This window comes from Varanus komodoensis, unplaced genomic scaffold (assembly GCF_004798865.1).
Source record: "Varanus komodoensis strain SLA01 unplaced genomic scaffold, ASM479886v1 scaffold57, whole genome shotgun sequence".
NCBI classification, from domain to species: domain Eukaryota; kingdom Metazoa; phylum Chordata; class Lepidosauria; order Squamata; family Varanidae; genus Varanus; species Varanus komodoensis.
In genome coordinates, this window is record NW_025336182.1 from 137,485 (window position 1) to 164,907 (window position 27,423).

Consider the following 27,423-nt stretch of genomic DNA (forward strand, 5'->3'; position numbering starts at 1 on the left):
ATAGTAGCAATGTCTCTTGTTACATCTGAACCCAACATGCATGGTGTGTACAAGTGGTCTCCATGGAACCATGCAGAGAGACAACAGCTTGCTGTAAAGTTTCTGTGCTTCGCTGTGCTTATTTGCCTGCCTGAGTTGAGCTGTCATGTTTCTGCGCAGCTTCCAGGCTTCTGCCATAGAGTTTTGCAGCAAGAGCAGCTGTAGCAGATCCTCCAGCCTGCACTTTCCACTGCTCTATTCAGCCCAACAACAGCTGTGCCATGCCTGCTGTGCCTGATTGGCTGCATTGTCCTGCTTTTCCTCTCTGCCCAGTGTTAGGCTCTTCAGTGGCAGTGGGCATCATGATGCATGGCCTCAGCAGGAGCAACGGTGAGGACAGACATGCTGAGCTCTCCAGTATGGTTGCTACATTTTGCTGGAGTAGCCCTTAGAAATAGCAGCGAGCTTGAACTGCTGCAGAAACCAGCGGTCTCCTCGTGTGAAGGCAGCCTTGCGCATGAGGAACACATGGGCTGGGCACAGGCATCACCATCCAGATGACTGCCCTGAAGAGCCATGGTTCCCACACTCCCCACCGCACCTAACTTATCCCTGACATCACTAAGAAATTTCAGCATGCTGTGCTGTCCACACCCCCCCCCCCCGCAGTCTGCCAGACTGCCCAGGCAAATGCCCAGATGGGAGAGTCTGCCCAGCAGGGCACACACACTTCATCCTGGAACAGGAGCCCACCCTGGAGCCTCTGTGCCTTGCTGCGGGCAGAAGGCAGCCCTTGGCAGAAAGTGCCGGTCCTGCACCGGGGGTGGTAGGGCCACATGTGCCATGAAGGGGCGGGGAGGGGTGGGGTGTGCTTGCATGTGGGTACAGACCACGGCAATGCGGGGAAGGGCTCCTGTCATGCCACTCTACAGCAACAGATCAATCTGGACGACTTAAATTTCTAGTTTTAAAGGAGTATGTGAGGGTGGAGGATGCCCCTCCATCTACTTCCTTCAAACTATGCATCCCTTTATAAACCTCCGCTTGTCCTTTTTCTAGACTGTGCCTTGCGAGATTTGTGTTGGCCCAGAGGACACCTTGGCTGGCAAGCAAGACAAGAACTTTACTGTGCCTCTCCAGCAGGGAGAGAGCAGACCCCTCTCTCACCCATATGCTGACACCAAATATTCTACCTCTGCCCTCAGGTAAAAACCCTGTGGAGCAGGGGTGGGGCTATGGGGGGCCAAAACTGTGAAGGATTCTGCATGGTCAGACACTGAATCCTCCTGGGGACCAGCGCCTGGAGTTGAACACCGGGGGGTGGGGGGGCTGCTGCCTTCCAAGCTTCAGGGCCGAACGGAGGTGTTTGAGTGGTGTTGCGCAGGCGACCGTGCAGCAGCAGCCCAAGCGGGAAAGCACTGTGGGGCTGTGCCAGTATTATCTGCAGTTGGTAATCAGAAAACAAGGAAGGACTTCTTCCAGGAAGAGGGACCAAACCCTGCTCCCTGGCGGAATCTAGAAAAGTTCCATAGCTCAGAAGAGAGCTCTCTGAGGGTCGGAGCTTTTATTTAATTATTTAGAATTCTTGTATCCCGTCCCGTCGCAAGAACCTCGGGACGGCTTATGCAGTAAATAAACAATAAATACAAATAGTGCAAATTAAAATCCAGATTCACCCTGGCTGTAAATTAAAAACCTATAGGTGATATTAAAAATTGTTAAAATATTGTTTAAATAAAAAGGTCTTAGCCTGGCGCCAAAAAACAAATAACGACGGCGCTAGGTGGACCTCTCTGGGGAGCGCATTCCATAGTTGAGGTGCCACCGCAGAGAAAGCCCTGCTTCAGGTACTTAGCCTCCTAATGTCTTTCACGGAGAGTTCCCAGAGGAGGGCCTCTGCTGTTGATCTCGGGGGGCGGGAGGGCAAATATGGAAGAAGGCGTTCCTTTAGGTATCCAGGTCCCAAGCCATTAAGGGCTTTATAGGTGATGACCAGCTCCTTGAATTGAGCCCGGACTTCGATGAGGAGCCAGTGAAGCAGGTAGAGGACTGGGGTTATGTGAGAGTAACGCCCAGTCCCCATCAGCAACCTGCTCTATTTTGCACCATCTGAAGTATCTGGACTGTCTTCAAGGGCAGCCCCACGTAGAGCGCGTTACAGAAATCCAGTCAGGAAGTAACCAATGCATGTGTCACTGTTGCTAGGCAGTTGTCCTCCAGGTAGGGAAGCAGCTGATGGATCAACCGAAGCTGAAGGAAAGCGCTCCTCACCACCGCAGTCACCCGAGCTTCCAAAGACAGCTCTGGGTCAAGGAGCACTCCCAAGCTGCGGACCCTGTCCTTCAGAGGGAGTGCTACCCCATTCAGGGCAAGGTCCAAGTCACCTACCCAGGAGCTTGAACCACCCACCAACAGGACCTCCATCTTGTCTGGATTGAGCTTCAGTTTATTGGCCCTCATCCAGCCCATTACCTCGGCCAGGCACCGGTTCAGTACAGCCACTGCCTCACCTGGATTGGTTGAAAAAGAGAGGCAGGGCTGGGTATCATCAGCATACTGATGATTCCGCAGCCCACACCTCCTGATGACCTCTCCCAGCGGTTTCATGTAGATGTTGAATAGCAAGGGGGACAAAATGGACCCCAGCAGTACTCCATGGCATAGCTGCCATGGCGCAGAGCCAAAGTCCCCCAGCACCACCTTCTGGAATCGGCCATTGAGGTAGGAGCAGAACCACTGCCAAGCAGTGCCTCCGACTCCCAGTCCTGCTAGCCTATCCAGAAGGATACCATGGTCGATGGTATCGAAAGCCACTGAGAGGTCCAGGAGGACCAACAGGGACGCACTCCCCCTGTCTCTCTCCCTGCACAGGTCATCATATAGGGCGACCAAGGCAGACTCAGTACCATACCTGGGTCTGAAGTCGGACTGAAATGGGTCCCTAAAATGGGTCCAGTCTCATCCAAGAGTGCTTGGAGTTGTCCCGCCACCACCCGTTCCAGCACCTTGCCCAGAAACAGGATGTTGGCCAATGTCCGTAATTGGCGGCCATCTCTGGATCCAGGGATGCCTTCTTTAGGACCAGCCTGACTACCACCTCCTTTAGAGGGGCAGGCACCCGGCCGTCCCTCAGAGAGACGTTGAGGACCTCCAGAATCCAGGCATCAATCCCGTGTTTGGCTTTGGTCAGTAGCCACGATGGGCAAGGGTCAAGTAAACAGGTGGTGGGACATACTTGTCCAAGCACCTTGTCCACATCATCAGACCACAATAACTGAAATTCATCCAATAATATCTGACCAGATGAAGACATTGGCACCTCCCCTAGAGCATCTTAATCACCTAGTGCAGTCCAGCTTGTGACGAATCTGAGCCATTTTCTCCTTAAAGTGCTGGGCAAAGTTGTCACAGTGGGCCATCGAGGGAGGTACGGGATCTTTCTTAGGGCCTGGAAGTACCAGCCCCTGTACCACCCAAAAGAGCTCCGCTGGACTGCACTGTGAGGAGGCAATGGAAGTGGAGAAGAATTTCTTCTTCACTGCCCTCACCACCACAGCATAGGCTCGATAATGAGCTCCTAAGTGTGTTCGGTCAGATTCATCCCATGATTTCCTCCGCATACGCTCTAGATGTCTCCCAACCCGCTTCATCGCCCGTAATTCAGGTGTGTACCAAGGGGATGAACGGGCTCTGCCGGACGGGAGAGGACACTTAGGAGCTTGCCCTGCCCTGCCTGGCCGTGCGTTTTCCCCATCTCCACTTTCCTCCCCTTCCTCCTTTGCCAGATTTTAGACCGCAAGCTCATTGGGACTGAGACCAGTCTTCTTGTTTTTTTACTTTGTATGTAAAGCACATTAACAACATGCGATTTCCACTGCTAATAGCACTGAATAAGGTAAATGCTCATCTTTATGTAGCCTCTCTTGAAACTACCATTTTCACTGATATATAAAATTTATAAAAGTCAACTGATTAGGAAAACTGGTATTTGCAGTCAGCAAGTAAGACGCTGTTCCAGGGACCCTCTATTTCAGGCTGGCTTTGGTGCTGGAAGGGTGTGAACGGGGTGGGTGCACACAGAGAGACATACGCCACAGACATGCCTCAGGACACAGAGTATCCTTTTGCCTTTCTATTTTTTCTCTTTCCCCCCCTTGCTTCCCCTGCTTTTTATTTCCTTATGACATACTCCCATTTACTGGTAGGACTTCAGGGAAGACAGGAGAAAGCACTGGTTGTCACAAAAGGCCCAGCAAGCCAGAATTAAAAATAGCAGAAATAATGGACTGAGGAGACTCCATGGGGGTGACCTGCAACCTCTGTGCAATGCTGATTTTCTTGCCTGAGTTCAGCATGGCCTGCACACGCAACATGTAGCCCTGCTGGAAGAAAAAGTGAGAGCATGAGAGCAGTAACTGTCCATCCTCAAGGAAATAAAAAGTTGAGTTTTTAGACAGAATGGTGGAGCTACCATAGCAAAGAGTAGTTTGGCCACAGCATGGAGGAGGATTTCACATTGAATCCTGCAGGGAAGGGTGAAAGGCACCCAGGTGTAAGAACAGACAAAGGATTATGCACTGCAACAGAGAGAGCAGCTGGAACTGTGCCCAAGAATATTAGGAAGAAAGCTAGCATATGCTAATGTCCGGAGTATGGAAAACAAGCAACATGAACTTGAAATCTTGATACAAGGAGGGGCAGGGAGACATGATAGGCATAACTGGACCTTGGCAGAGTGGCTCCCATGACTGGAATGCAACAATGGGAGGATATAACCTGTTCAAGAAGTACAGAAGGAACAGAAAGGGAGGTGGGGTTGCACTATATGTTAAAGATGCATATCTCAGCATAGAATATGGGGGGATGAATTGGGAGCATCTGGATTAATATAAACAGAGCAGAGAATAAAAGCAGAAATGATTTGAATCCACTGAGCATCCTATGAAGTAGAAGATGAAGAGGAAACTTGAAAAGCAAATTGCCAGTGCTGAATTGCCAATTGTCGCTGCTACTGGAGAAATTCAATTCAATTTCCCCAGTGACTGTTGGGAGACAAATTCTGCCAACCAGCCCCCCCAAGATATTCTTAACATGTGTTTCTGATAGCTTCCTCCTACAGAAAGTAGAGGAAGGAACCAGAGGATTGGCTGTCCTTGCCTTGGTACTAACCAACAGGGAAGACCTAGTGGACAAAGAAGCATCTATAGGAACTCTGAAAGAAAGTGACCCTGTCATACTTGAGTTCTTGATTCTAAAGAAGGTAAAAGCCAAATGCAGCTGAGCATGTGTTCCAGATTTTAGGAAAGACGATTTTACTATAGTCAGAACAAAGATGAGAAAAGTCCCATAGCAAGTGACTCCAATGAGAAACGAATCCAAGATAGGTGGGAATTTATTAAAAAGGAAATTCTAAAAGTAAAACTACAAAGTCCATGTGGCTTTATGAAAAGCTTAGATGTGATCAAAAAAACCAAAATAGGACATGTAGAGCTTCCACATAGCCTGACATGCATGATCCTGATTAAACTTGGAAACTAAGCAGGGTCAGGCCTAGTTAAAATCTGGATGTTAAATGCTGTGAACTGTCCAGAGAGCTTAAGAAACGGGAGGTGTAGCAATATGTTGTTGTTGTTGTAGGTGGGGGTGTGATGATGATGATGTGGAGGAGGATAATGTATAGGAAGTGGAAGAGAGGCCAGCTACAAAGGAAGAATACAAACAAGTAGCACAGAATTGCAGGAATAATGTTGGGAAGGCTAAAGCTGTTTTTGTAAGCCGTCTTGAGGCTGCTGCAAAGGACAGCATATAAATGTTTTAATTAAATTAAATTAAAGCTAGGAATGAACATAGAATAGAAACATAGAAACAGAGCATGTCAGAAGGGGCCTTCCAGGCCATCTAGTCTGATCCCTGGCTCCAGCCAGCTCTGTTCACGACATGCCCACCATGTGTATGTCCAGCCTATCACTGAATACCATCACCGATGGGCCTCAGCCACCTCCCACGGAAACCCATTCCGTAGCCAAGGGGTCCTAACTGTCAGGAAGGACTTCCTGGTATCTAAATTGAATCTGAAGCCTGGTTCCTAGAGCTTTGCTCCATTGGTGCACGTCCTGTCCTCCTCTGCAGGAGAGAACAATTCTCTACCCACCTCTGTGTGACACCCCTTCATGTACCTATATGCCACCAACAGATTCCCTCAGACTCCAGGCTGAAAAGACCCAATTCCCTCAGTCTTGCTTCATATGGCTTTCCCTGCAAACCAGCCACCATCCTTGTGGCCCTACGCTGCACTGACTCCAACCTGACTATATCCTTTCTGTAATGAGGGGCCCAAAACTGAGCACAATACTCCAGCTGTGGGTGCACCAGAGTCATATAAAGTGGTAGTAATACCTCTCTTGATCTAGAAGTCACGCTTCTGGCTATGCAACCAAGGGTGGCGTTCGCCCTCTTGGCCACTGCATCACACTGCTGACTCATGTTTAGCTTGCAGTCAACCAGCACCCCGAGGTCCCTTTCACAAGTGCTGCTCTCCAGCCACTTGTCCCCTAACCTGTGCTTATGACACCCCTTCCTTTGCCCCAAGTGCAAGACCTTGCACTTATCCACATTGAACACCATCCTGTTGTCCCCTGCCCACTTCCATAGTTTGTCCAGATCCATTTGGATCCAGAGTACCTGCTCTTCAGTTGTAGCCACTGCCCCCATTTTAGTATTGTCTGTGAAACTGACCAGGAGACTTGTCACCCCATCCTCCAGGTCACTGATGAAAAGGCTGAACAGGATTGGTTCCAGGACTGAGCCCTGGGGGACCCCGCTTGTCACTGGCTGCCATCCCGATGATTCCCCACTAATGGTTACCCTCTGCTTTCAGTCAGTCAACCATGCCCTAATCCATCGGACAGTGCTTTGGCGTATTCCAAAACGCCTCAATTTCTCAGCCAGGATATCATGGGGCACTTTGTCAGAGGCCTTGCTGAAATCCAGGTGCACCACATCCACTGCATCCCCTCCATCCAACCACCTCAAAACCTTGTTGTAGAATTCCACAAGGTCCGTCTGGCAGGATCTGTTTTTGCAGAAACCGTGTTGTACGGCTGCCAACCTCCCTTCCTCCTGTAGGGTTACTCGATCGCTTGCTATGAGCCTTTCCATTGTCTTTCCTATAACATAAGGCGAACTGGTCTGTAATCACCCATGTACCCTCTACTACTGTTTTTGAAAATTAGGACCACTGATGCCACCCTCCGTTCCTCTGGAACCTCACCTGTTCTCCACGGGGCCTCAAAAAGAGAGGCCAGTGAACATGAGATGACCCTCGCAAACTCCCTAAGTGCTCCCGGGTGGAACCCATCAGAGTCTGCCCCTTTGTAACATCCAGTGCCCTGAGGATGTCTTCAACTCAAGATGAATGAATTCAAGACAAGACAAATCAATTCAGGATGAATAGATTCAGGACACTGAGGCAATGTGTCTTTTACTGTAATATGTTTTTTCGGACTTGGGTGCACAACCGATGACATTTTCACTGCAATCAATTTTTTTCACTTCGCTCATAGTTTGAACGTAGAAGCCCCATTCAAGTTGCAGAGTGAACTTATATCGACTCTCATGTTCAAACTCTAGATTGTTCAAAGTTAGAGTCCTGCTCTGCAGCCTGGTTCTTTAACAGGGCACAGACCGGTACCAATGCCAGCCTGGGGACCCCTGGGCTGAAGAATTGGGCTTACGGAGTGCTCATCAATGGCACCTTCTCAAACTTGGGAGAGGTAATAAGTGGGATAATGCATGTTCTGTCCTGGGCCCAGTGCTCTTCAAAAATTTATTAATGATTTGGATGAATTATTATTAAATTTGCAGGTGATACAAAACTGGGTGGGATAGCTAATACCCTGGAAGGCAGAAATAAGATTCAAAGTGATCTTGATAATTTTGAGTGCTGGGCTGAAAACAACACAATGAAATTAAATCAGGACAAATACCAACTTCTGCACCTAGGAAAAAGAAACTGTGATCACATTGTTACAAGATGGGGAACACTTGGCTTAACTTGCACGTGAGAATGAGCCTGGAATAGTTTTAGTTCATAAGCTGAGTATGAGTCAACAATGCAGTGTGGCTTCAAAAAGGGCAAATGCTATTTTAGACTGCATTAAAAGAATTATAACTTCCAAGTCACATGAAGTACTAGTTCCCCTTAATTCAACACTGGTTAGATCTCATCTGGAGTACTCCATCCAGTTCTGGGCACTACAGTTTAAGAAAGATGCAGACAAGTTGGAAAGGGGTGAGAGGATTGGAGAGAATGGGGACAGGGTCTGGAGAGAAAGCCCTGTGAAGAGAGATGGAAAGAACTGGACATGTTTAGCCTTGAGAAGAGAAGACTGAGGGGAGACAGGAAAGCACTCCAGAAGTATCTGAAATGCTGTCACATCTCTTCTCATTCATCCCAGAGTGCAGTGCATGGAATAACAGGCTCAAGTTATAAAAAGCCAGATTCTGGCTAGATAGCATGGAAAAAATTCCGACAGTTAGAGCAGTACAACAGTGGAACCAAGTACATGGACAGCCATGAGTGGGATGATTTACTTCAGCATCCTGTGCTGAGCAGGGATTGGACCTGATGGTCGTCTTCCTTCCTTCCGACTCTGATTCTATGATTCTCTGAAGTACAGAATTCAGGGTTATTACACTTTCTTACTTACTATTACAACTATTTCACTAGGTTGTATGGCAATGACAAGCACGAATCGAGTGTGGAAAAACAAGAACATCAGCTTAGCAACCAGGTGCAGACTGGTCCGAGTGATCATTTTTCCTATTGCAACCTACAGTTGTGAAAGTTGGACAATGAAAAAGCTAGTCAAGAGGAAAATTGACTCATTTGAACTGTGCTGTTGGCAGAGGCTCCTGCGCAATCCATGGACGGCAGGAGTCACGAACAAGCAGGTGCTGAAGCATATTAAACCAGACACGTCCCTGCTTGGCAAGATAACAAAGCTGAGACTCACATATTTTGGCCATGTTATGCAATCAAGCTCTTTAGAAAAAGATGCAACGCTTGCAATGCTCAGTGGCAAGAGAAAACCAGGCTGCCAAAGAGTATGGTGGTTTGATTCCATCAAAGAAGATGCAGGCCAGAGCACAGCTCAGCTGAAAGAGGTGGTGCAGGATTAGAAAGTGTGGCGAGATTTTGCCCACAGGATCACTTATACTCAGACATGACTGAACAGCAGAACAACAACAATTTACAGCAAATATATACCTTGACTTGGAAATGCAATATTCATGGTCACCTAAGTCAGTAATATGAACGATACACAATTTCAAAACAATCATCTTTCCAAATTCACCTGGTAGGAGTGGTAGGGCTACCAGGTGAATCTGCACTGGGAAGCTGTTCCAAATTTTGGGAACCCAACTGAGAACACCCATCTTAAGAATGTACTGTATTTCTGGGGGTGGGGGGAAGGCTGGGGTCAGATTTAGCAGAGGTTGATGCATGGTCTCCTGGGAAAAAGATAATTATGTAGACAGGCTCATATGCCAACTCCCCCCCCCCCCCCCCCCCAAAAAAAAGCTTCTTGGGATTCTGGACCTGAGCCACTCAGGACTTTAAGGATGAAGACCAGCATGTGCAAACTTGCAACCACTGAAGTGATGTTCTCATGGGAACATCTATTCATGAATTTGCTCCAACCCAAGCTTCTGGCCTAACCTCAAGGGTGGCCCACATAAAGCACATGGTGGTTGTCTGATCAGGAGGTGACAAACCAGGTGGTTCCACCATGGAAAGCCACAATGGGCACGTAAGATGGTGTAGCAACTTGGCTGCATCCAGGAGTGCTCCCAAATGGCAATCCTCCTGCTGCTTCAGACAGAATGCAGATCCCTCCAGCTCAAGCTGCACTCCCACCCCTCGATCCCCAGGCCAGCAGCACCCTCATCTTGCCTGGATCAAGTTTCACCCTGCTTGTCATCATCAAACCCAGTGGTGTCTCTAAAAGTAAGCGCGGGACTACCACTACCTCCCCAGGATTAGAAGAAAGCAATGAATAATGTTGCGTACGGCTGACACCAGCTTTCCACCTCACACAGGATCCTGTTTAAAGCCCTGATGAGTAAAACTCCACATGCTTTAGGAGAACACATTCTTCTCGGTTTTCATGAGGTGCAGCTCACCATTTGCTGCAGCCTATTGTTAAAAAAGCATAACCCATGGTCTCAGAAACCAAATCTCTCCCAGAGACACTGTCCAGTTCTGCAAAGCAATGCAGATGCCCCAGTGGCCTGAGAGATGGCATCTTGGGTCACCTTGTAAATATTTGCAGGACTAGCATCTTGCAGGATTAGGGCCAATGGAATCATATAGACCACTTGAGAGCCACAGGAGGTCCTATGAAAGACTTCCCAGTCTACTTTAGCTTTGCCACAACGAGTCTTTCTGGAGGCTGTTCTGTGTCCCTGCCTCTATTCCTGCAATGAATTCACTTGGGTCTTGCTGCCACTTCTGTCTCTGGTCCTACTTTATTTATTTATTATTATTGAAAATTATTATTGAATTTTATTCAGCCAGGGTGGCTTATTTTATTTTACTGTATATATTTTAATTGTTATTGTTTTAATGTATTTTGTATTCGATGTTGTAAGCCGCCCCGAGGGGCAGCATAGAAATGTTTTAATAAATAATAAAATAAACAATAAAATAAAATTTATTTATTAAATTTCTAGGCCACCCCATTCGCCGAAGCCTTGGGGCGGCTTACAAATAAATAAATTAAAATACATAAATAACAATATAAAATACACGTAACTGTATAAAATAAGTCGCCCTGGCCAAAAAACTTTAAAATAAAAATAACATTAACAATTAAAATGACGCTTGAATAAAAAGGTCTTCGCCTGGCGCCGAAAAACAAATAACGACGGCACCAGGCGGACCTCTCTAGGGAGCACATTCCATAGATTGGGCGCCACCGCAGAGAAAGCCCTCCTCCGAGTACCTACCCTCCTAATTTCCTTCACGGAAGGTTCCCGGAGAAAGGCCTCTCCTGCTGATCTCAGGGGGCGGGCGGGCATATATGGACGTAAGCGCTCCTTCAGGCAACCAGGACCCAAGCCGTTAAGGGCTTTATAAGTGATCAACACCTTGAATTGGGCCCGGACTTCAATGGGAAGCCAGTGAAGCTGATGGGAGGACTGGAGTCATGTGAGCATAACGCCCCGTCCCCGTCAACAAGAATGAAACTTTAAAAAAAAATAAAACTTGTGGTTGGGAAATTCTCTAATGTCCATTCTTCATAATTCTTATGAAAAGATACAAACCATTCGGAGGCTGCAGGAGGATGGCAGAGGTCCCTGGAGCAGCAGGTGGCGAGGGCCAGCAATGTTTCACAGCTGACTTCTCCACTGTGCCAGCAGCCCATGAAAAAGTGTCCTGCTGGATTCAAACATCACACTAAGCTGACTAGATGCCATGGGATCGTAGGATGACTGTGTGCAGAAAACACCTCACAATTGGAAAAATGCTCCAAGTTTAGATGACACATCGTGGCACTAGCAGCAACTCAAGGGGACAATCCATCATGTCTTAGTGTGACATGAGAACTCAAGTCCCAGAGAAATACAGGGAAGAAAGAACACTGTCCTGTTAAGCACAGACTCTTTGGATGTTCCTGGAAGTTCCATTTCTTTAATGAATTGGTTAAATTTCTATTGTGCTTTCTTCTGAGTGGTGTTGAAGTTCTCTTAATCAATGATTCAAATACACTGGCATTATTTTGGCATTATTCTTGCTGTGTTATCATTGTTTTATTATCTTAAATTTAATGTTTACAATAACATTTTCAGTGTAAGAGGACTTGTGCTATTTGTGCAAATACTGCTATGGCACATTTTGGAGGTACATTTTTGTGCAAAAGTAACCATTTTATGCAAGCCAGAGCACTATTTGCATAAATGACACTTGTCAAGTCCAAGCTAGTTTATATGCTGAGTTAGTTATATGCACTGTGGCTTCTTCCAAGGGGCAGCTAGCTCCAAACTCCAAGGGCAACTTGCAGCGCACCACCTGAGTGCCAGTGGCAGCAGATGGCCTGGGCCAACATGTCCAGGCAGTGCCAGGAGCTGGGACCCTTCCTCTCAACACTGCCTCAGCAGGATACCAGGAAGCATCGTTTCTCATTCCACTCAGCATCACCATCTCAATGGTAGCATGGATAACCCATCTCAAAGTGCTGTCCACTGAGTCCAAGGAGAGCATGATCGGCCAGGACAGCCTCACCAGAGGGAACCTGTGCTGATGCTGGGGTGCCTCAAGGTTCCCCCATGCAGCCCGCATGTTACCTGGGTGTTTCAGTCAGGTACTATTCGCAAAAGAGTATATTGTTTAAATCGTCTATTCAGGCACTGACGGTGCCTCTTAGGCATTAAGTCAGAAAGCTTCTAGAAAGCCCTGTGAATCCAATGCTGTTGAAGTGGGTTGAGCAGCAGCACTTTGCCTTGTGGTTGGTGATCTGGCTTGTCTGCATCTTCCACAAATCATGGTGCCCAGAACTGGACTCAGTACTTCAGATGAGGCATAACCAGTGCTGAATAAAGGGAAACTAGTACTAACAAGCCCCTTCATGGATCACTGCCTTGTCGTGGTGAAGGGGCCTGTGTAGCTCAATGAAGCTTTGAGCTATGCTGTGCAGGGCCACCCAAGATGGACAGGTCATAGCAGAGAGCGCTGACAAAACATGATCCACTGGAGAAGGAAATGGCAACCCACTCCAGTATCCTTGCCATGAAAACCCCATGGACAGTACCAAAAGGCAAAAAGATAGGACGCCAGAAGATGAGCCCCTCAGGTGGGAAGGTGTCCAATGTGCTAGTGGGGAAGAGCAGAGGGCTAGTACTAGTAGCGCCAGAAAGAATGAAGCGACTGGGTCAAAGCCAAAAGGACATTCAGTTGCGGATGAATCTGTTGGTAAAAGGAGAGTCCGATGCTGTAAAGATCTATACTCCACAGGAACCTGAGATGTAGGATCTTTGAATCAAGGCAAGCTGGATGTGATCAAACAACAGATGACAAGACTGAACATTGACATCTTAGGAATCAGTGAACTAAAATGGACAGGAATGGGTGAATTTAATTCAGATGACCATCAGGTATACTACTGTGGGCAAGAATCCCTCAGAAGACATGGAGTAGCCTTCATAGTCAATAAAAGAGTAGGAAAAGTAATCCTGGGATACAATCTCCAAAATGACAGAAGGATCTCAGTTCGAATCCAAGGCAAACCATTCAATATCACAGTAGTCCAAGTCTATGCCCCAACCACTGATGCTGAAGAGGCTGAAGTTGACCAGTTCTTTGAAGGCCTACAACACCTAGAAGTAACACCAAAAAATGATGTCCGTATCATCATGGGGGATTGGAATGCTAAAGTAGGAAGCCAAAAGATAACTGGAATAACAGGCAAGGATGGCCTTGGAATACAAAATGAAGCAGTGCAAAGGCTGGCAGAATGTTCTCAAGAGAACACGATGGTCATAGCAAACACTCTTTTCCAACAACCCAAGAGACGACTCTACACATGGAAGTCACCAGATGGTCAACACAGATATCAGATGGACAATGTGCTCTGCAGCCAAAGATGGAGCTCTTTACCAGGGGTCCTCAAACTTTTTCTAACGGGGGCCAGTTGACAGGTGCCAGCGGTGGGCACGGGCTGCCAAAACGGTACCGGGGGGGGGGGGACAGGGCAATGAGGAGATGGGGTCTGTGCGCAGCAAGGTGGGGACAGAGGTGCACGGGGCCCAGGTGCCGGCTTGCTCATGAGGAGATCAGTTTCTCCCATCAAGTCCAAAACGACCTCCTCGCGAGCAAGCCTCGCACCCAGCAAGTGCAAACCCTGTGGGGCGGGCCAGTTAAATGGGCAGGGTGGGCTGGATCCGTCCCGCAGGCCTTAGTTTGAGGACCCATGCTCTATACAGTCAGTAAAAACAAGACCAGGAGCTGACTGTGGCTCAGATCATGAACTTCTTGTAGCAAAATTCAGACTGAAATTGAAGAAAGTAGGAAAAAGAACTAGGCCAACTCAGGTATGACCTAAATCATATTCCTGATGAATATACAGCAGAGGTGACAAATAAGATTTAAGGAATTAGATCTGATAGACAGAGTGCCTGAAGAACTATGGACGGAGGTTCGCAACATTGTACAAGTGGTAGCAACTAAAACCATCCCAAAGAAAAAGAAATGCAAGAAAGCAAAATGGCTGTCTGAGGAAGCTTTACAAATAGCTGAGGAAAGAAGGGAAGCAAAAGGCAAAGGAGAAAGAGAAAGATACACCCAACTGAATGCAGAATTCCAGAGAATAGCTGGAAGAGATAAAAATGCCTTCTTAAATGAACAGTGTAAAGAAATAGAAGAAAACAACAGAATACGGAGGACCAGAGATCTCTTCAAGAAAATTGGAGTTATGAAAGGAAAGTTTCGTGCAAGATGGGCATGATAAAGGACCAAAATGGCAGAGATCTAACAGAGGCAGAAGCGATTAAGAAGAGGTGGCAAGATTACACAGAAGAACTATACAAGAAAGAGATGAACGGCCCTGATAACCACAATGGCGTGGTCGCTGACCTCTAGCCAGACATCCTGGAATGTGAAGTCAAATGGGCCTTAGGAAGGCTGAGCAACAACAAAGCTAGTGGAGGTGACAGTATTCCAGCTGAGCTATTCAAAATCCTAAAAGACGATGCAGTAAAAGTGCTACACTCAATATGCCAGCGAATTTGGAAAACTCAACAGTGGCCGCAGGATAGGAAAAGGTCAGTTTACATTCCAATTCCAAAGAAGGGCAATGCCAAAGAATGTTCAAACTACCGCACCATTGCACTCATTTCACATGCTAGCAAAGTGATGCTCAAAATCCTACAAGCTACGCTCCAGCAGTATGTGGACCGAGAACTAGCAGAAGTACAGGCAGGGTTTCGAAGAGGCAGAGGAAGTAGAGATCAAATTGCCAACATACGCTGGATCATGGAGAAAGCTAGGGAGTTCCAGAAAAACATCTACTTCTTTGAGCAGACTTCATTGACTATGCCAAAGCCTTTGATTGTGTGGATCACAACAAATGGTGGCAAGTTTTGTAAGCCGCCCCAAGGCTTTTTGCAAATGGGGCGGCATAGAAATGTTCTAAACAAACAAACAAATAAATAAATTCTTAAAGAGATGGGAGTACCAGACTTTTGTAAAGTCTAGGGCCCTGAGGAGCTCCTTTCCCTGGTAGGCCCATGTCTGTGGATCAGCAAGAGTGAGGAAAAGGCTACCTGACCCTTCAGACCCTTGAATCTCTTGCCCAAAGCGTTGAAATCCTGAGTGATCCCACCCAGTCCCTGCCAGGCTATGTCATTTGTCTTCAAAATGGATCATTGGAAGTGGCTGTTGACCCTGCAGGGGAAGAAGATGCACCAACCTGTCCATCACACTCCGGAAGTGTGTGCCTGGCAGAGACCAGACTTCCCTTGCCTCAAGATCTGGCTGGCACCCTCAGTAAGGAGTCCCCAGCGATGATGACCTGCCTTCCCCCTATTGAGATAGGAGGCCATGTCTCAGAAGTCACCTCTCTGGCAGTGGTCCCTGGCTATGTCTGACCCCAAGCTGGGCTTCTCAAGCAGGCTGGTTCCCCAGGGCACCCACAGTCTCAGCCTGCTCAAGTGGAGACAACCGATTTCTCAGTCTCAAATTGGTGCCAAGCAACAGAAGCGGTAGTGCTGGTGGTGCCTCCATGTCTTCCCAGATGGCTCCCCAGTGGCCCCTCCCTCTTCTTGCTGTCTGGAAGGGGGCTGTTCCTGGTTGACCTGGAGGACTTCCTGGGCAATGTCCAGGAACTGCTCCCCCTCAATTACCTGCTAATGGGGAAGTAGGCATCATCTAGACCCTTCACCTTCTCCTTGAGGAGGGACACCAGCTTGCACTTAGTACAAGTGTATCCTGGCTCCTCCTGGGCGAGGTACACAAGAATGGTGCAGGTGCCGCAAGTAACTGCAACACCTACCACTCCTGCCACAGCGACGTTCAGTGAACTTTATATTGACTGGTCTTGCCCTGCTTGAGGAGGAACCCCCTCATCCCTCAGGGAAGACCAAGTCCCCATGGAAGGGAGTCCCTGGGCAACCTGGGCTGCAACTAAGGGACACAGACAAGGGACGACGCCAATGGCTGTGCTGGGCCTAAAGAGGGCCTCGTGGGTAGCCTGCACCAAACCCTGCCCCTTCCACTTTGCCAGGAGTCACGCCAGGGCTCTCTTGAACAGTCGGCTTCCCAGCTCCTGCCTTTCCTCCCTGGGTCCTCTGCTGCTCCTCCACACTCCCCCCGGCTTCGTCTGCCCCTCCTCGCTCTGCTCTGCTGCAACCGCCCCGGCTGGGAGCCAAAAGCAGAGGCTTGCATGCAAAATAAAGAAATTGGGCCAAAGGGTGCCGGTAAGACCACTGCTGCTAGGAGGAAGCATGGCCAGAATATCATCTCCATCCCATACCTCACACTATCAAAAGAGTTTTCTAACCTGTGTTGCAGCTACAAAAGTATGCTCACCTGTGTGTGCTGGGGGTGGGGGAAAGCTGAGTCCTGAGATCCATGCGGAGCTCCTGTTTGCGTCAAGCTAGCAGGCTGCATTTGGATGTGTTACTACATGTAGGAGTTGAGCAGGGGGGTTAACTCAGTGGCCCTTCCACTTCTCTTGTGTCTCAAAATCCAAGATCTCCGGGAGCTGAGGCTTCTTTAACTTTGCCCCCACCCCATGACCAGGAAACCCAAACGAAGCACAGCAGCAAAAAGGTGCAGAAAACTACTCCAAGATGATATCAAGTATCAAAATCTTTTCCATGTGGATACTTTGCACATACCCCAGCATGCGTCTCCTCCTGGCGCCAACCTTATTCTCTCCTCCACAGGAAGTGCAATCTCCGCATTGGCTCTCCCGCTCTGCTGCTACTTCTTTATTCCTCCCAAAGCTGCCCTCTCTCTGGAGTCATTCCGAGGGACCAAGGCGAAGGCTAGCCAGCTGAAGGAGGACAGGAGTGGCCCCAGCCTCAGAGGCCACTGCCCGTCTGCTCAATGGACATTGCAGGCAAAGCCAGGCGGCACAGCATTGGGCTGGTTCCAGGCATGGCAGCTCCCCAGACACTTCACAGCCACACACTACTCACAGAAGGCTCTTCTCCAATGTGTCCCTCGCTTCACCTGCCTCCCCAACCACAGTGACTCTCACCTTTCCTGGTATGCATTTCCTCACAGAAGATTTTCCCTTTTCCGTCTTTCGCATTCAGCTCAGCCCTCTTCAGCACGTCCGTTTCTCCCAACGCTTCCTGATCCCTTTCACAGACACAGCCTGCCCACCCAAGACCCCTGCATCCACATCAGAAGCCAAGCCACAAGGCATCCTCCTCCCCCCCACTCTCCTCAGGAGGGCCTCTATACACAGCGCTTCGGTTTTCACCAGAAGAAAATTACCGTATTTTTTGCTCTATAAGACGCACTTTCCCCCCCCCCCTCAAAAGTACGGGGAAGTATCTGTGCGTCTTATAGAGCGAATGTGTGTGTGCCCGACGGCCAGGATGCTGCCGGCCCGCCTGCCCCACCTGGCTGGCACACGCTCAGCGCGCCCTGCTCCGCCCCCCCCGCAGCGCAGGTGAGAGCTGTGCTGCTCCGGGGGAGAGGTGCGGAGGAGGAGGAGCTGCAGGCTTTAACCTGCCGGCCAAAGAGAGAGACAGACTGCTCACCCCCACCACCTGGGAACTGCTCACCCCCACTGCCTGGGAAGACCTGCCGCCGCCGCTGCCACCGCGCCGCCCGGAAGACCACCGCTGGCATGCTGCCAGCCCCACATGGCACCACCTGGCTGGCACGTGCTCAGCACGCCCTGCTCCATCCCCCTCCTCCAGCGCAGGTCAAAGCTGTTAATCACAGGTCAGTGTGTGTTTTCAAATGGCAACCCGTCTTTTAATGAAGCCCATGGGGAAGTGATGGGGAATGTGCCTGTGATTATCAGGAAGCTTTCCATGGATCAGTTATCTGTTAGTTGATCAGACACATTTTTTTTAGGATCAGTGGATATTTGAACAGCATTACCTTTGTGTATGAAGTTTATTCTTCAAAGGCTACACAGTCCCTGTGTGTTTGATTTACCGTACAATATCTCATTTTTGTCAGAAGTTTTTTTCTATTATTTACTAGTAGGGCAGCGTGGACATTACCAGCTTTTTTAGATTCATTATTGAATTGTCTGCAGCAGCTCTTGTATAACTGGTATAGATTGTGGATTCCTTCAATAATTCCACTACTGACTAAGAAAGTGATGTCAGTGATTGTGAGCAACAGAGCTTCATAAATTCTGACTCTAGTGATGATGAGTTCTATGGGCTCAATGAAAACTAGAATAGTACTCGAACTTTAAAGTCTCTCTTTTGTTAATGACAGTGATGATGGTTCTTAATGCCACTGTTGACTGCTGTTCACTTTACAAGGTTGAAATACGGTATTACTGTATTCTGTTATAGTTTATTAAATAGTTTAGTAAACCATTTGATTCAGAATATTTTTTTCTTGTTTTCCTCCTCTAAAAACTAGGTGCCTCTTATGGTCAGGTGCGTCTTATAGAGTGAAAAATACAGTAACTTTTATCCATCATCCCCCACAGGGCAAGTTCTGAGGCACAGCCTTAGGCTGGAGGCCTCTCTCTGCCCTCAGACCACTGGGGTGGATCCTTGGACATCCAGGGCATCGCTAACTGCATAGCCCCAGTTCATACCACTTACTCTGTGATTTCTTCAGTCACTGTGTGCTCCACTTGAAGTCGGGAGTTCACCTCAATGAAGTAATGCTTGCCATGCCTGTCCACCAAGAATTCCACGGTGCCAGCATTTTCATATCCCACCTGCAAAAGGAGAGTTGCAGGTTCCATTAAGTAAGCATGTGCATGTCAGCATGAGTTCGAGGTCCATGTCTGAATTAGGCAGCCAAGACCATGCCACAGGCTCAAACCCAACCTGTAAAGAAGTTGTGGGATGAATTCTATACCTGTCAAAGGCCAGGCGCTCAGTGGGAGATTAATACTAGAGAATCAGGGAGAGAGACAGAAGAAAGTGATGCTGGCAGCTGGCACTCACAATGGCCTGCTTCCAAGATTTCACAGAAAATAGGGACACATGCTACCCAGAAGCTCAGCTGCACTGCCAACAGCAGGCTAAACATGAGCCAGCAGCATGACACGGCAGTTAAGAAGGCGAACACCTTCCTTGGATGCATGGCTAGAAGCATGGCTTCCAGATCGAGAGAGGTCTACTACTCTATAAGAGTCTGGTGTGTTCACAGCTAGAGTACTCTGTCCAGTTCTGGGCTCCACATTATAAGAGAGACTTAGCTAGGCTAGAATCAGTTCAGCGCAGGGTCACAAGGATGGTACCAGATTGGGGTGGGATACCATATGAAATGAGATTGAGGGAATTGGGTCCTTTCAGCTTGGAGAAGAGGACACTCAGAGGGATCTTATAGTAACATACAGGTATTTGAAGGGGTGTCACAGGGTAGAGGGCCATGAGCTGTTTCCCCCTGTGGTAGAGGGAAGGACCGGGTCCAATGGGGCAAAGCTCAAGGAACCAGGCTTCAGGCTGCATGCCAGGAAGTACTTCCCGATGGTTAGGACTCCTGGGATATGGAATGGGCTTCCAAGGGAGGTGGCTGAGGCCCCATCAGTGAGGGTGTTCAAGGAAAGATTGAGCAACCATATGTTGGCAATTACATAAGCAGAGCTGGCTAGAACTGAAGGTCAGATGAGATGGCTCAGGAGGCCCCTTCTGACTTGCTATGTTTCTATGTAATGCCTCACATGCCTTGATCCAGAATGTCTTTCTGATTTGGAGGGCTGGCTAAGCAGAGGCTCAGGCTCCACCAAGGCAAGGAAGCCAGAAGTCAGATTCAAGCACTGTATGGTATATACAGTACAGGAACCCAGATGTCCCCCTGACTGTTTGAGCTGTCCTTGTCTAATTGAGCTCTCCAAGTTAGTTCTGAAAGGGACACTTCAAACCCCTGGTGCAGGAAAAATCTCATTCCAATTCTTTGCCATTATTAATCTTGCTGCTGTTACCAAGTTTGTTATTAATTCATTCTTTTTTTAAAAAATATTAACAATAATGCAATTTCAGGATTCACTTCAATTTTTGAATTCAGTATCTTGCTAATTTCCTTAAAAATATTATCCAAAATTTCTTATTATTATCACATTCCTACCACATATGGAAATAGGTACCCACTTTTTGCCTGCATCTCCAACATAAATTGGAATATTAATTATCCATATAAAACAGTTTTACTGGCATCATATATAATTTCCATACTAATTTACTAATAATTTAATTCTAATTGACATTTTTAGGGTTCTCTTATCCCATTTTTTTCCAGTTCTTCCTTGTATAGACATACCACCCTAAATCCATTTCCCATGAAGTTTAAGAAAATCATATTGGTCCTCCTCCATATCTATTAGAATCTCAAAAGTCTCACTTATGATCTCCCTTGTTTGCATAGTGCCTTGAGTTTCCCTAAATAAGAAAACCTTTACAGATTTGGCAAGAACTCTACATTTACCATTTTTCTTCATTTTTTGTCTATTGTTCTAATTGAGACTTCGGTAGTAGGTGGCATATAAATAGAAGTATGTATGTATAAATAAATAAATAAATACATAAATGCATAATATTAAATCAAGTTATTTTTTCTTTTCCTAGCAACACCATTATCCTTCCCATACTAATCATTTTCTCCAACCATTTTTTCATTTAACCTCACCCTGTTCCAACTGGGGATGCCCACAACTAGGACAGGAAGACAACCACCCTGTTGCCTTTAATTGCTAGTCAAGGATAAATTGCCTCTGAGCATGAAGGTTCCAGACAGTCATCATGGCCCCTTCTGTTTCTCTCTGGCTATGTATGTTTACGGTAACAAATAACAACTACTACTACTACATCACAGTTCTCTGTAGAAAAGCACAGTCATCCATTACAGGCATTTTTTGGTATTCATACTAACCTAAAGTTACTTTTGGGCCTCACTTACTGAAGACAACTTTCTGGATTTCCCCAGATCAGGCAGCAGGAAATCTGAGAGTGCAAATGACAAATTCAGTTTGGAGGGGAGGATGCCACTTGGATCAGGACTGCTGTGCGGGGAGGGAGGCCACCGTATCTGCTTGTGCAATTTTCCTAGTGGAGCTCCCCTGCAAACAAAATGGCACATTGTACCAAAGGACAAGCCACGCAGGCATCATGCAGGGGCAAAACAGAATCGCCCCATTCCCCTCCTTCAGCTGGAGCAACATCATTGCACAAACCACTTTGGGAGAAGATATCCAAGGCCAGGCCTCCAGCAGCCTCACCCGGTTGGGCCAAAGAGGCACCAATTAGAAGCCCAGCAGACAGCCAATGCCCCACTTAATGCAGAAGAGCCAGTGTGGGGCCTGATCCTCTGCTGACAGGGAGCACTTTCATAAAGCATCCTTCTCCCTGATGCTGGAGGCTGCACATCAAGAGCCATGACAAGCTAAAAGCAGTTACACCTATTTTGCAAATGGAGAAGGAATATGGGCAAAGATGGACAAGCTGATGCCTGGATATTAACTCCACTATTGCAGGCAAGAAGCATCAAGCAGAGAACAGCATCCTTCTCTCTCCTCCCAGTGCCTTCATGGAAGCGTTAATGTGGAAGCGCAGGGCATGCGCCACGGACCTCACAGGAGCAGGCAATCTACTGACAGCTCAAATGTTTAGCGAGCAGCCACAGAAGGCGCATGCTAGTCAGATCAGGGAGGAGCTGCTCTAGCTATGAAAGCCCCATCAGCGACCTCACAGAGACAGAGCTTTCAAAGCATTGGGATTGGTATGGCCTGTCTGAAGAGGGCTTCAGGCATATTGCCTCTGTGTTCTCCCCAAAGCAGGACGGAGGAGGTCTGCATAGATTAGATGAGGCCAGGGACTTAGGGGCACAGATTAGAGTCACCCCACTAGACATCGAGGGGCTCCTCAGGGCATTGGACATTAAAAAGGTGCCAGGCCCTGATGGTTTACACCCAAGAGTATTTCGAGAGTTGGCAGGGGTTCTCTCACATCCACTGGCCTCCATTTTTGAGGTCTTCCTGTTCCCTGCATCCATGTGCCCTCTGGCCTTCTTGACGTTGCTGCAACTGCAGAGGGGGCCTTCCATGATCGCTGGAGCACCAGCAGGAGCGGAAGAGCAACTGGACGGTGGCGGGGTGCGCCACACGGTGCTGCCTGCAGAAGACACTCAGGCGCTTCAGCTGGCCCAGTGCATCCCTGGACCAAGGCTGGTTGCAGGAAGCACGTGGCTCCCTTTCTACAGCCGCGGCTGCACTGGACGCCACTCTGCTTCCACGCACAAAGGAGGTCCTGGCCGTGGCCTATATAGCCCTAGACAGCCTGGGCCAAGCTACCAAAAGACCACCTCCTCCCGTATTTCTGTCCAGTTCTTGAGCTATCCCAGAAAGGCGAGTTCTGGGATAAACTGTTTTCATGTGGTGGCGTCGTTACATTATTGCAAGCTGTTCCAGGTGCATTTGCTGGAGAGCAGCCTCTGAAAAGTCTTGCTCGCTCCGTTGAGCTCCAAGACAGCCTCTCAGCTCGAAGGCACGCACCCGCCACCCTTGCTGCACGTGGAAGGAGAGCCTGTGTGCACTTGGGGCTCTGGCCCAGGGCTGCTGCTATGCGGAGGCAGAGCGCAATGCCATCAGTTCACAAATCTACCTTTACGGCAAACTATCATGGCAGTGTGGCTTATAAGAGTCAGAAACGCAAGCAGGCGATCCTGAAGAGGTGGCTTTAGAGATAACTCAGGAGAAGCAATAAAGGTACAAAGTGATTTGAGCAAAAAGCTCGTAAAGCCCCAAGCACAAGCCTATTTCCTTGCCAATCTTACCCCAAGAGAGGGAAGGGGGGAAGGGGGGTGCAAGAGTGAGGAATCTGCTGGGCCTGGCCATCAGCAGCACGGTTCCCCCAAGTGAGCACACTGCTTCTGAGTTCCTTCTCACGAGGCTTTACTGTTACGTCTCTCTTAAGTTCACCCAGAGTGGAATGCCGCATGCTCTCCAACACCCCCAGCCCCCCCACTTCTTTACATCCCTTTTGGGTGTGCATCCCAGCAGGTGGGGCACTCTCCTGTCTTCTCATTCCTCAGTTAACTGGATTTCCCATGCTGCCTCCTAGCAACGGGCATCACCTCCTCCAAGGGACAGACTTCTGTGCCAGGCAGACCACTCGGTTCCTGCTGTGAGATCTGCTCAGGCCCGACTCCTCCTCTGCTCTTGGTATTTGTAGACCACAGTTCTTGTCAGGCACAGCTGCCAGCTTCACTTCCTGTTCTTCCACCTCCCCATTCAGCTGGCCACACCCATCGGCCTGGACTAACAACTCCTCTCCTTGCTCCCCAGACATTTCATGGCCTTGATGTGATGCGGAAGTGTGCTGAGATTCCACAACAATTTCATCTTCACTAGCTGAACTTGAGTTCCCAGCAAAGTTTCAGACCGCTTGTGCATGTTCTGGCACCACACAACACTGGGGGCTAAATGAAGACTGGAGAAGGCCAGGAGCCAGGCTGGTGGCAGCAGTGACGCTTCTGTCACACGCTTCTATCAGCATTTGAGTTCTGTATTGGGATTGACAGCCAAGCAGTGGGAGACAGTGGATCAAGGGAGCATCACAATTGCGGCCAGCAAGTCCACTTGCCCAGCCAGACACTGCAGAGGATAATGAAGTGTGGAAGCCCTTAATGGGATCTTGGCAATAGCTGGATTTTAAACGGGTACAGGGAGCAGGGCACAAGTGGGTGGGGGAGGAGGTGCATCTCTCAAGGAAGCCAAGCAGTGGACACACATTTCAGCATGCTTTCATTTTGCTTTTCGGAAAGCCAGTTTCCCAGCTTTATGGTTCTCTGGAGGAGGCTGAACATTTTGGGCAACATTTATAAAATCTCAGAAGCTGCCCAGGGAGACCCCACATAGCTCGCAGTGTTACTGGGTAGAAAGTGGAACTTGGGCTCCTGCCCACTCCTTGAGACCAAAATGTAGCATAGTACAAAACAGAAATGAAAGGAATTTTTTTCCAGCTTTGCCTCATGCAAAGGATTTGCTTCTTAGAGGTCCCTGACCTAGACAAATGATTAGAGGTGATGAGACAAGTGTAAAGAAAGAGCTCACAAGTTCAGGCATTCTAGATGTAACTGGGTATTGCTGTACTTTCCAAGGAAACCACAAGCTACCCAGACACATAGAAACACAGAAACTGAGTGAATCAGAAGGGGTCTCCCGGGCCATCTAGTCTGATCCCCAGCTACAGCCGACTCCGCTCACAATGCCCACCATGTGCATGTCTAGCCTATCCTTGAACACCCCCATTGATGGGGCCTCAGCCTCCTTCCATGGAAGCCCATTCCATACCCTCGGGGTCCTAACTGCCAGGAAGTGCTTCTCGCATCCAAATTGAACCTTGGTTCCCTGAGCTTTGCTCCGCTGGAGCATGTCCTCCCTTCCTCTGCAGGGGAGAACAGGTCTGTACCCACCTCTGTGTGACACCCCCTCACGTACCTATATTTTGCCAACAGATCCCCTCAGAGCCTCCTCTTCTCCAGGCTGAAAAGACCCAGTTCCCTCAGTCTCGCCTCATACAGCATCCCCTGAAAACCAGCCACCAACCTTGTGGCCCTATGCTGCACTGACTCTAACCTGGCTATATCCTTCCTGTAATGAGGGGCCCAGAAGTGAACACAATACTCCAGCTGTGGGTGCACCAGAGTCGTATTAAGTGGTAGTAATACCTCTCTCTTGATCTAGAAGTCACGCTTCTGGCTATGCAACCAGTGGTGGCATTCACCGTCTTGACTGCCATGTCACACTGCTGACTCATGTTTAGCCTGCAGTCAACCAGTATCCCAAGATCCCTTTCACAAGTGCTGCTCTTCAGCCACATGTCCCCTAACCTATACTTATGACACCCATTCCTATGCCCCAACTGTGAGACCTTGCACTTATCCACATTGAATGCTATCCTGTTGTCCCCAGCCCACTTCCATAGTCTGTCCAGATCCTTCTGGATCCAGAGTACCTCTTCCTCAGTTTCAGCCACTGCCCCCATATTTATACCATCTGTGAATCTGATCAGCAGACTGTTCACCCCTTCTTCCATGTCATTGATGAAAAGATTGAACAGGATCGGTCCCAGGACAGAGCCCTGGGGGACCCCGCTTGTCACTGGCCGCCATCCCGATGATTCCCCACAAATGGTTACCATCGGTCAGTCAACCATGCCCTAATCCATTGGACAGTGCACTGGTCTGTCCCAAAACTCCTCAGTTTCTCAACCAGGATATCATGCAGCAGTTTGTCAAAGGCCTTGCTGAAATCCAGGTAAACCACCTCCACCACATCCCCTCCGTCCAGCCACCTCAAAACCTTGTCATAGAATTCCTCAGTCGCACCACACTCAACACCTGGGGTCTTCTCTTAATGCCAGCTCTAAGGGAAGCTTGCTTGGTGGCAACAAGAGACTTCTCTGTTGTTCCAATTATGGAAGGATCTCCCCACTGAGACCCACCTGACACCAACCCTCCTATGCTCTCAGCACCAGAATAAGACTGCCCTCAATGTGGAGGCATTTAACAGTTGAAGCTCATGAGGGTTAGCTGACTTATGTCAGCTATTCTAACAGGACTAGTTGCATGAACCTTGATGGCAAAAGAAGGGGATGGCAGAGGATGAGGTGGCTAGATCAAGTCACTGAAGCAATCAGTGTGAGCTTAGCTGGACTCCGGGGGATGGTGGAGGACAGGATGGCCTGGAGGAATGTGGTCCATGGGGTTGCGATGGGTCGGACACGACTTCGCAACTAACGTGACATGACATGATATCTTACTTGTTTAAGTCATTTACCATTTTTAAGCACTAATGAAATGTTATGAAGAATAAAATGAGTCCATAAGGACAAGGCAGTTTCTAATCCTGAATTCAGAGCAGAAGTACTTCACGGGCAATGGAAGGGTGGGAAGGATGACTGCCGCAGCCCAACACACCAAGGGGACACCTTCTCCTCCCTGCACCTCTCAGTTGAGACAGAAATGATGGACAGCTCACCATGACAGATTTCTGCAGCCAACTTCAACTAAACCAAACTTAAGGCATTTTGAGACAGAATATTTCTTCTGAAATCTATCCCTGTTGAGACAATCCCAGCCAGAGGGATGATTGGGGTGAAGGGTGGGGGAGAGGGAGAGGGAGGTTTCTCTGACTCAATTTCTGCCTGAAGCCTTCTCAGGCTGATCCAGAAAAAGGCAGTTTCAGCACGTACCCAGGCGCATTGGGAGTAGACCAGGTTGCCCTCCATCCTTCAAGAAATACAGAAAGTTGCAAGTACATCTCTTCTCAGGGGACTGGCAGGGTCCCCCCATCATGGCAATGGCTCCCACCCCCACAGCAGAGCTTCCCACAGGCATCGTGGTTAAGGCTCACACTTCAGGTGTGGGCCACTGAGCTCCATGACTCATGACAACTTTACACATTTCACCAGGAGATCCACCTGACTCCCAAGGCAATTTGCAGTGGTTGGGCAGGAAGGAATGGTTCCCTGGGGGTGCCTAAAGAGACACTTTGCCAAGGAATGGTGTCCTGACAGCAGCACTTTTGAGAGGGCTGGAGCACCCTTCCCCAACATGGGCTCCTTCTGGTGTGTTGGACTACAATTTCTAGTACCCTTCAGTCAGTTGTGGGTGGGTGCCCAGGATTATGGGTGTCACAGGAGGCCATTTGAACAATGCCAGTTTGAAGAATGTTGCTGTAGGCATTCCAATGGAAGTTGGAGCCAGAAAGATGTTGCCATATCTCCATACCAGGTGCCCCTCTGAAGCAAAATGAAGTGGAAGCACCAGAGCATGACACAGCCCTGGGGCCACAGCTGGCAGCCACTGACTGTGGCAAGCAGAGCTGACTGGAAGGCATTCAGTTACAGATTCATAAGGCATGGGCAGCCCTTCCAAAGACACTGGCTGGCCCCTGCAATAGATGCCTGCCTGGCTTCTCCCCAGCAGCGTCACGGAGCATGCCAGGCACAAAGGGAGGACCGAAAGGGAGAGGGCAGACCTTACAAGTGCTGCTGGGGCCCATTGCTGAAATGTCACTCCTCCAATTCGCACCATGCAAATGCACTATGTCTTACCCACAGCCAACTTAGCATCCCCAACTCTTCCAGGGGTCTGTGCAGCCCCTGGCCAGAGTCTTCCTGCTTCTTTTCTCTCTGGTCTTTTCAACCAGGAAGAATGGGGCTTCTCCATGCAAACCACTGAAATGTGAGATTTGAGGTTCTCCTGTTTAGTACACAGTAAAACAGAGTTTG

General features: G+C 48.6%; 1 protein-coding gene across 2 annotated transcripts in view; it reads right to left on the minus strand.

The window, feature by feature from the left end:
* Window positions 1-27,423, minus strand: part of PC (pyruvate carboxylase) — a 265,823-nt gene that overhangs the window by 131,969 nt on the left and 106,431 nt on the right. For both annotated transcript variants that reach the window (XM_044449338.1, XM_044449337.1), the window contains exon 8: window positions 18,787-18,905. In XM_044449338.1, the coding sequence (XP_044305273.1) occupies window positions 18,787-18,905 (119 nt within the window). The remainder of the gene's footprint in view (window positions 1-18,786; window positions 18,906-27,423) is intronic.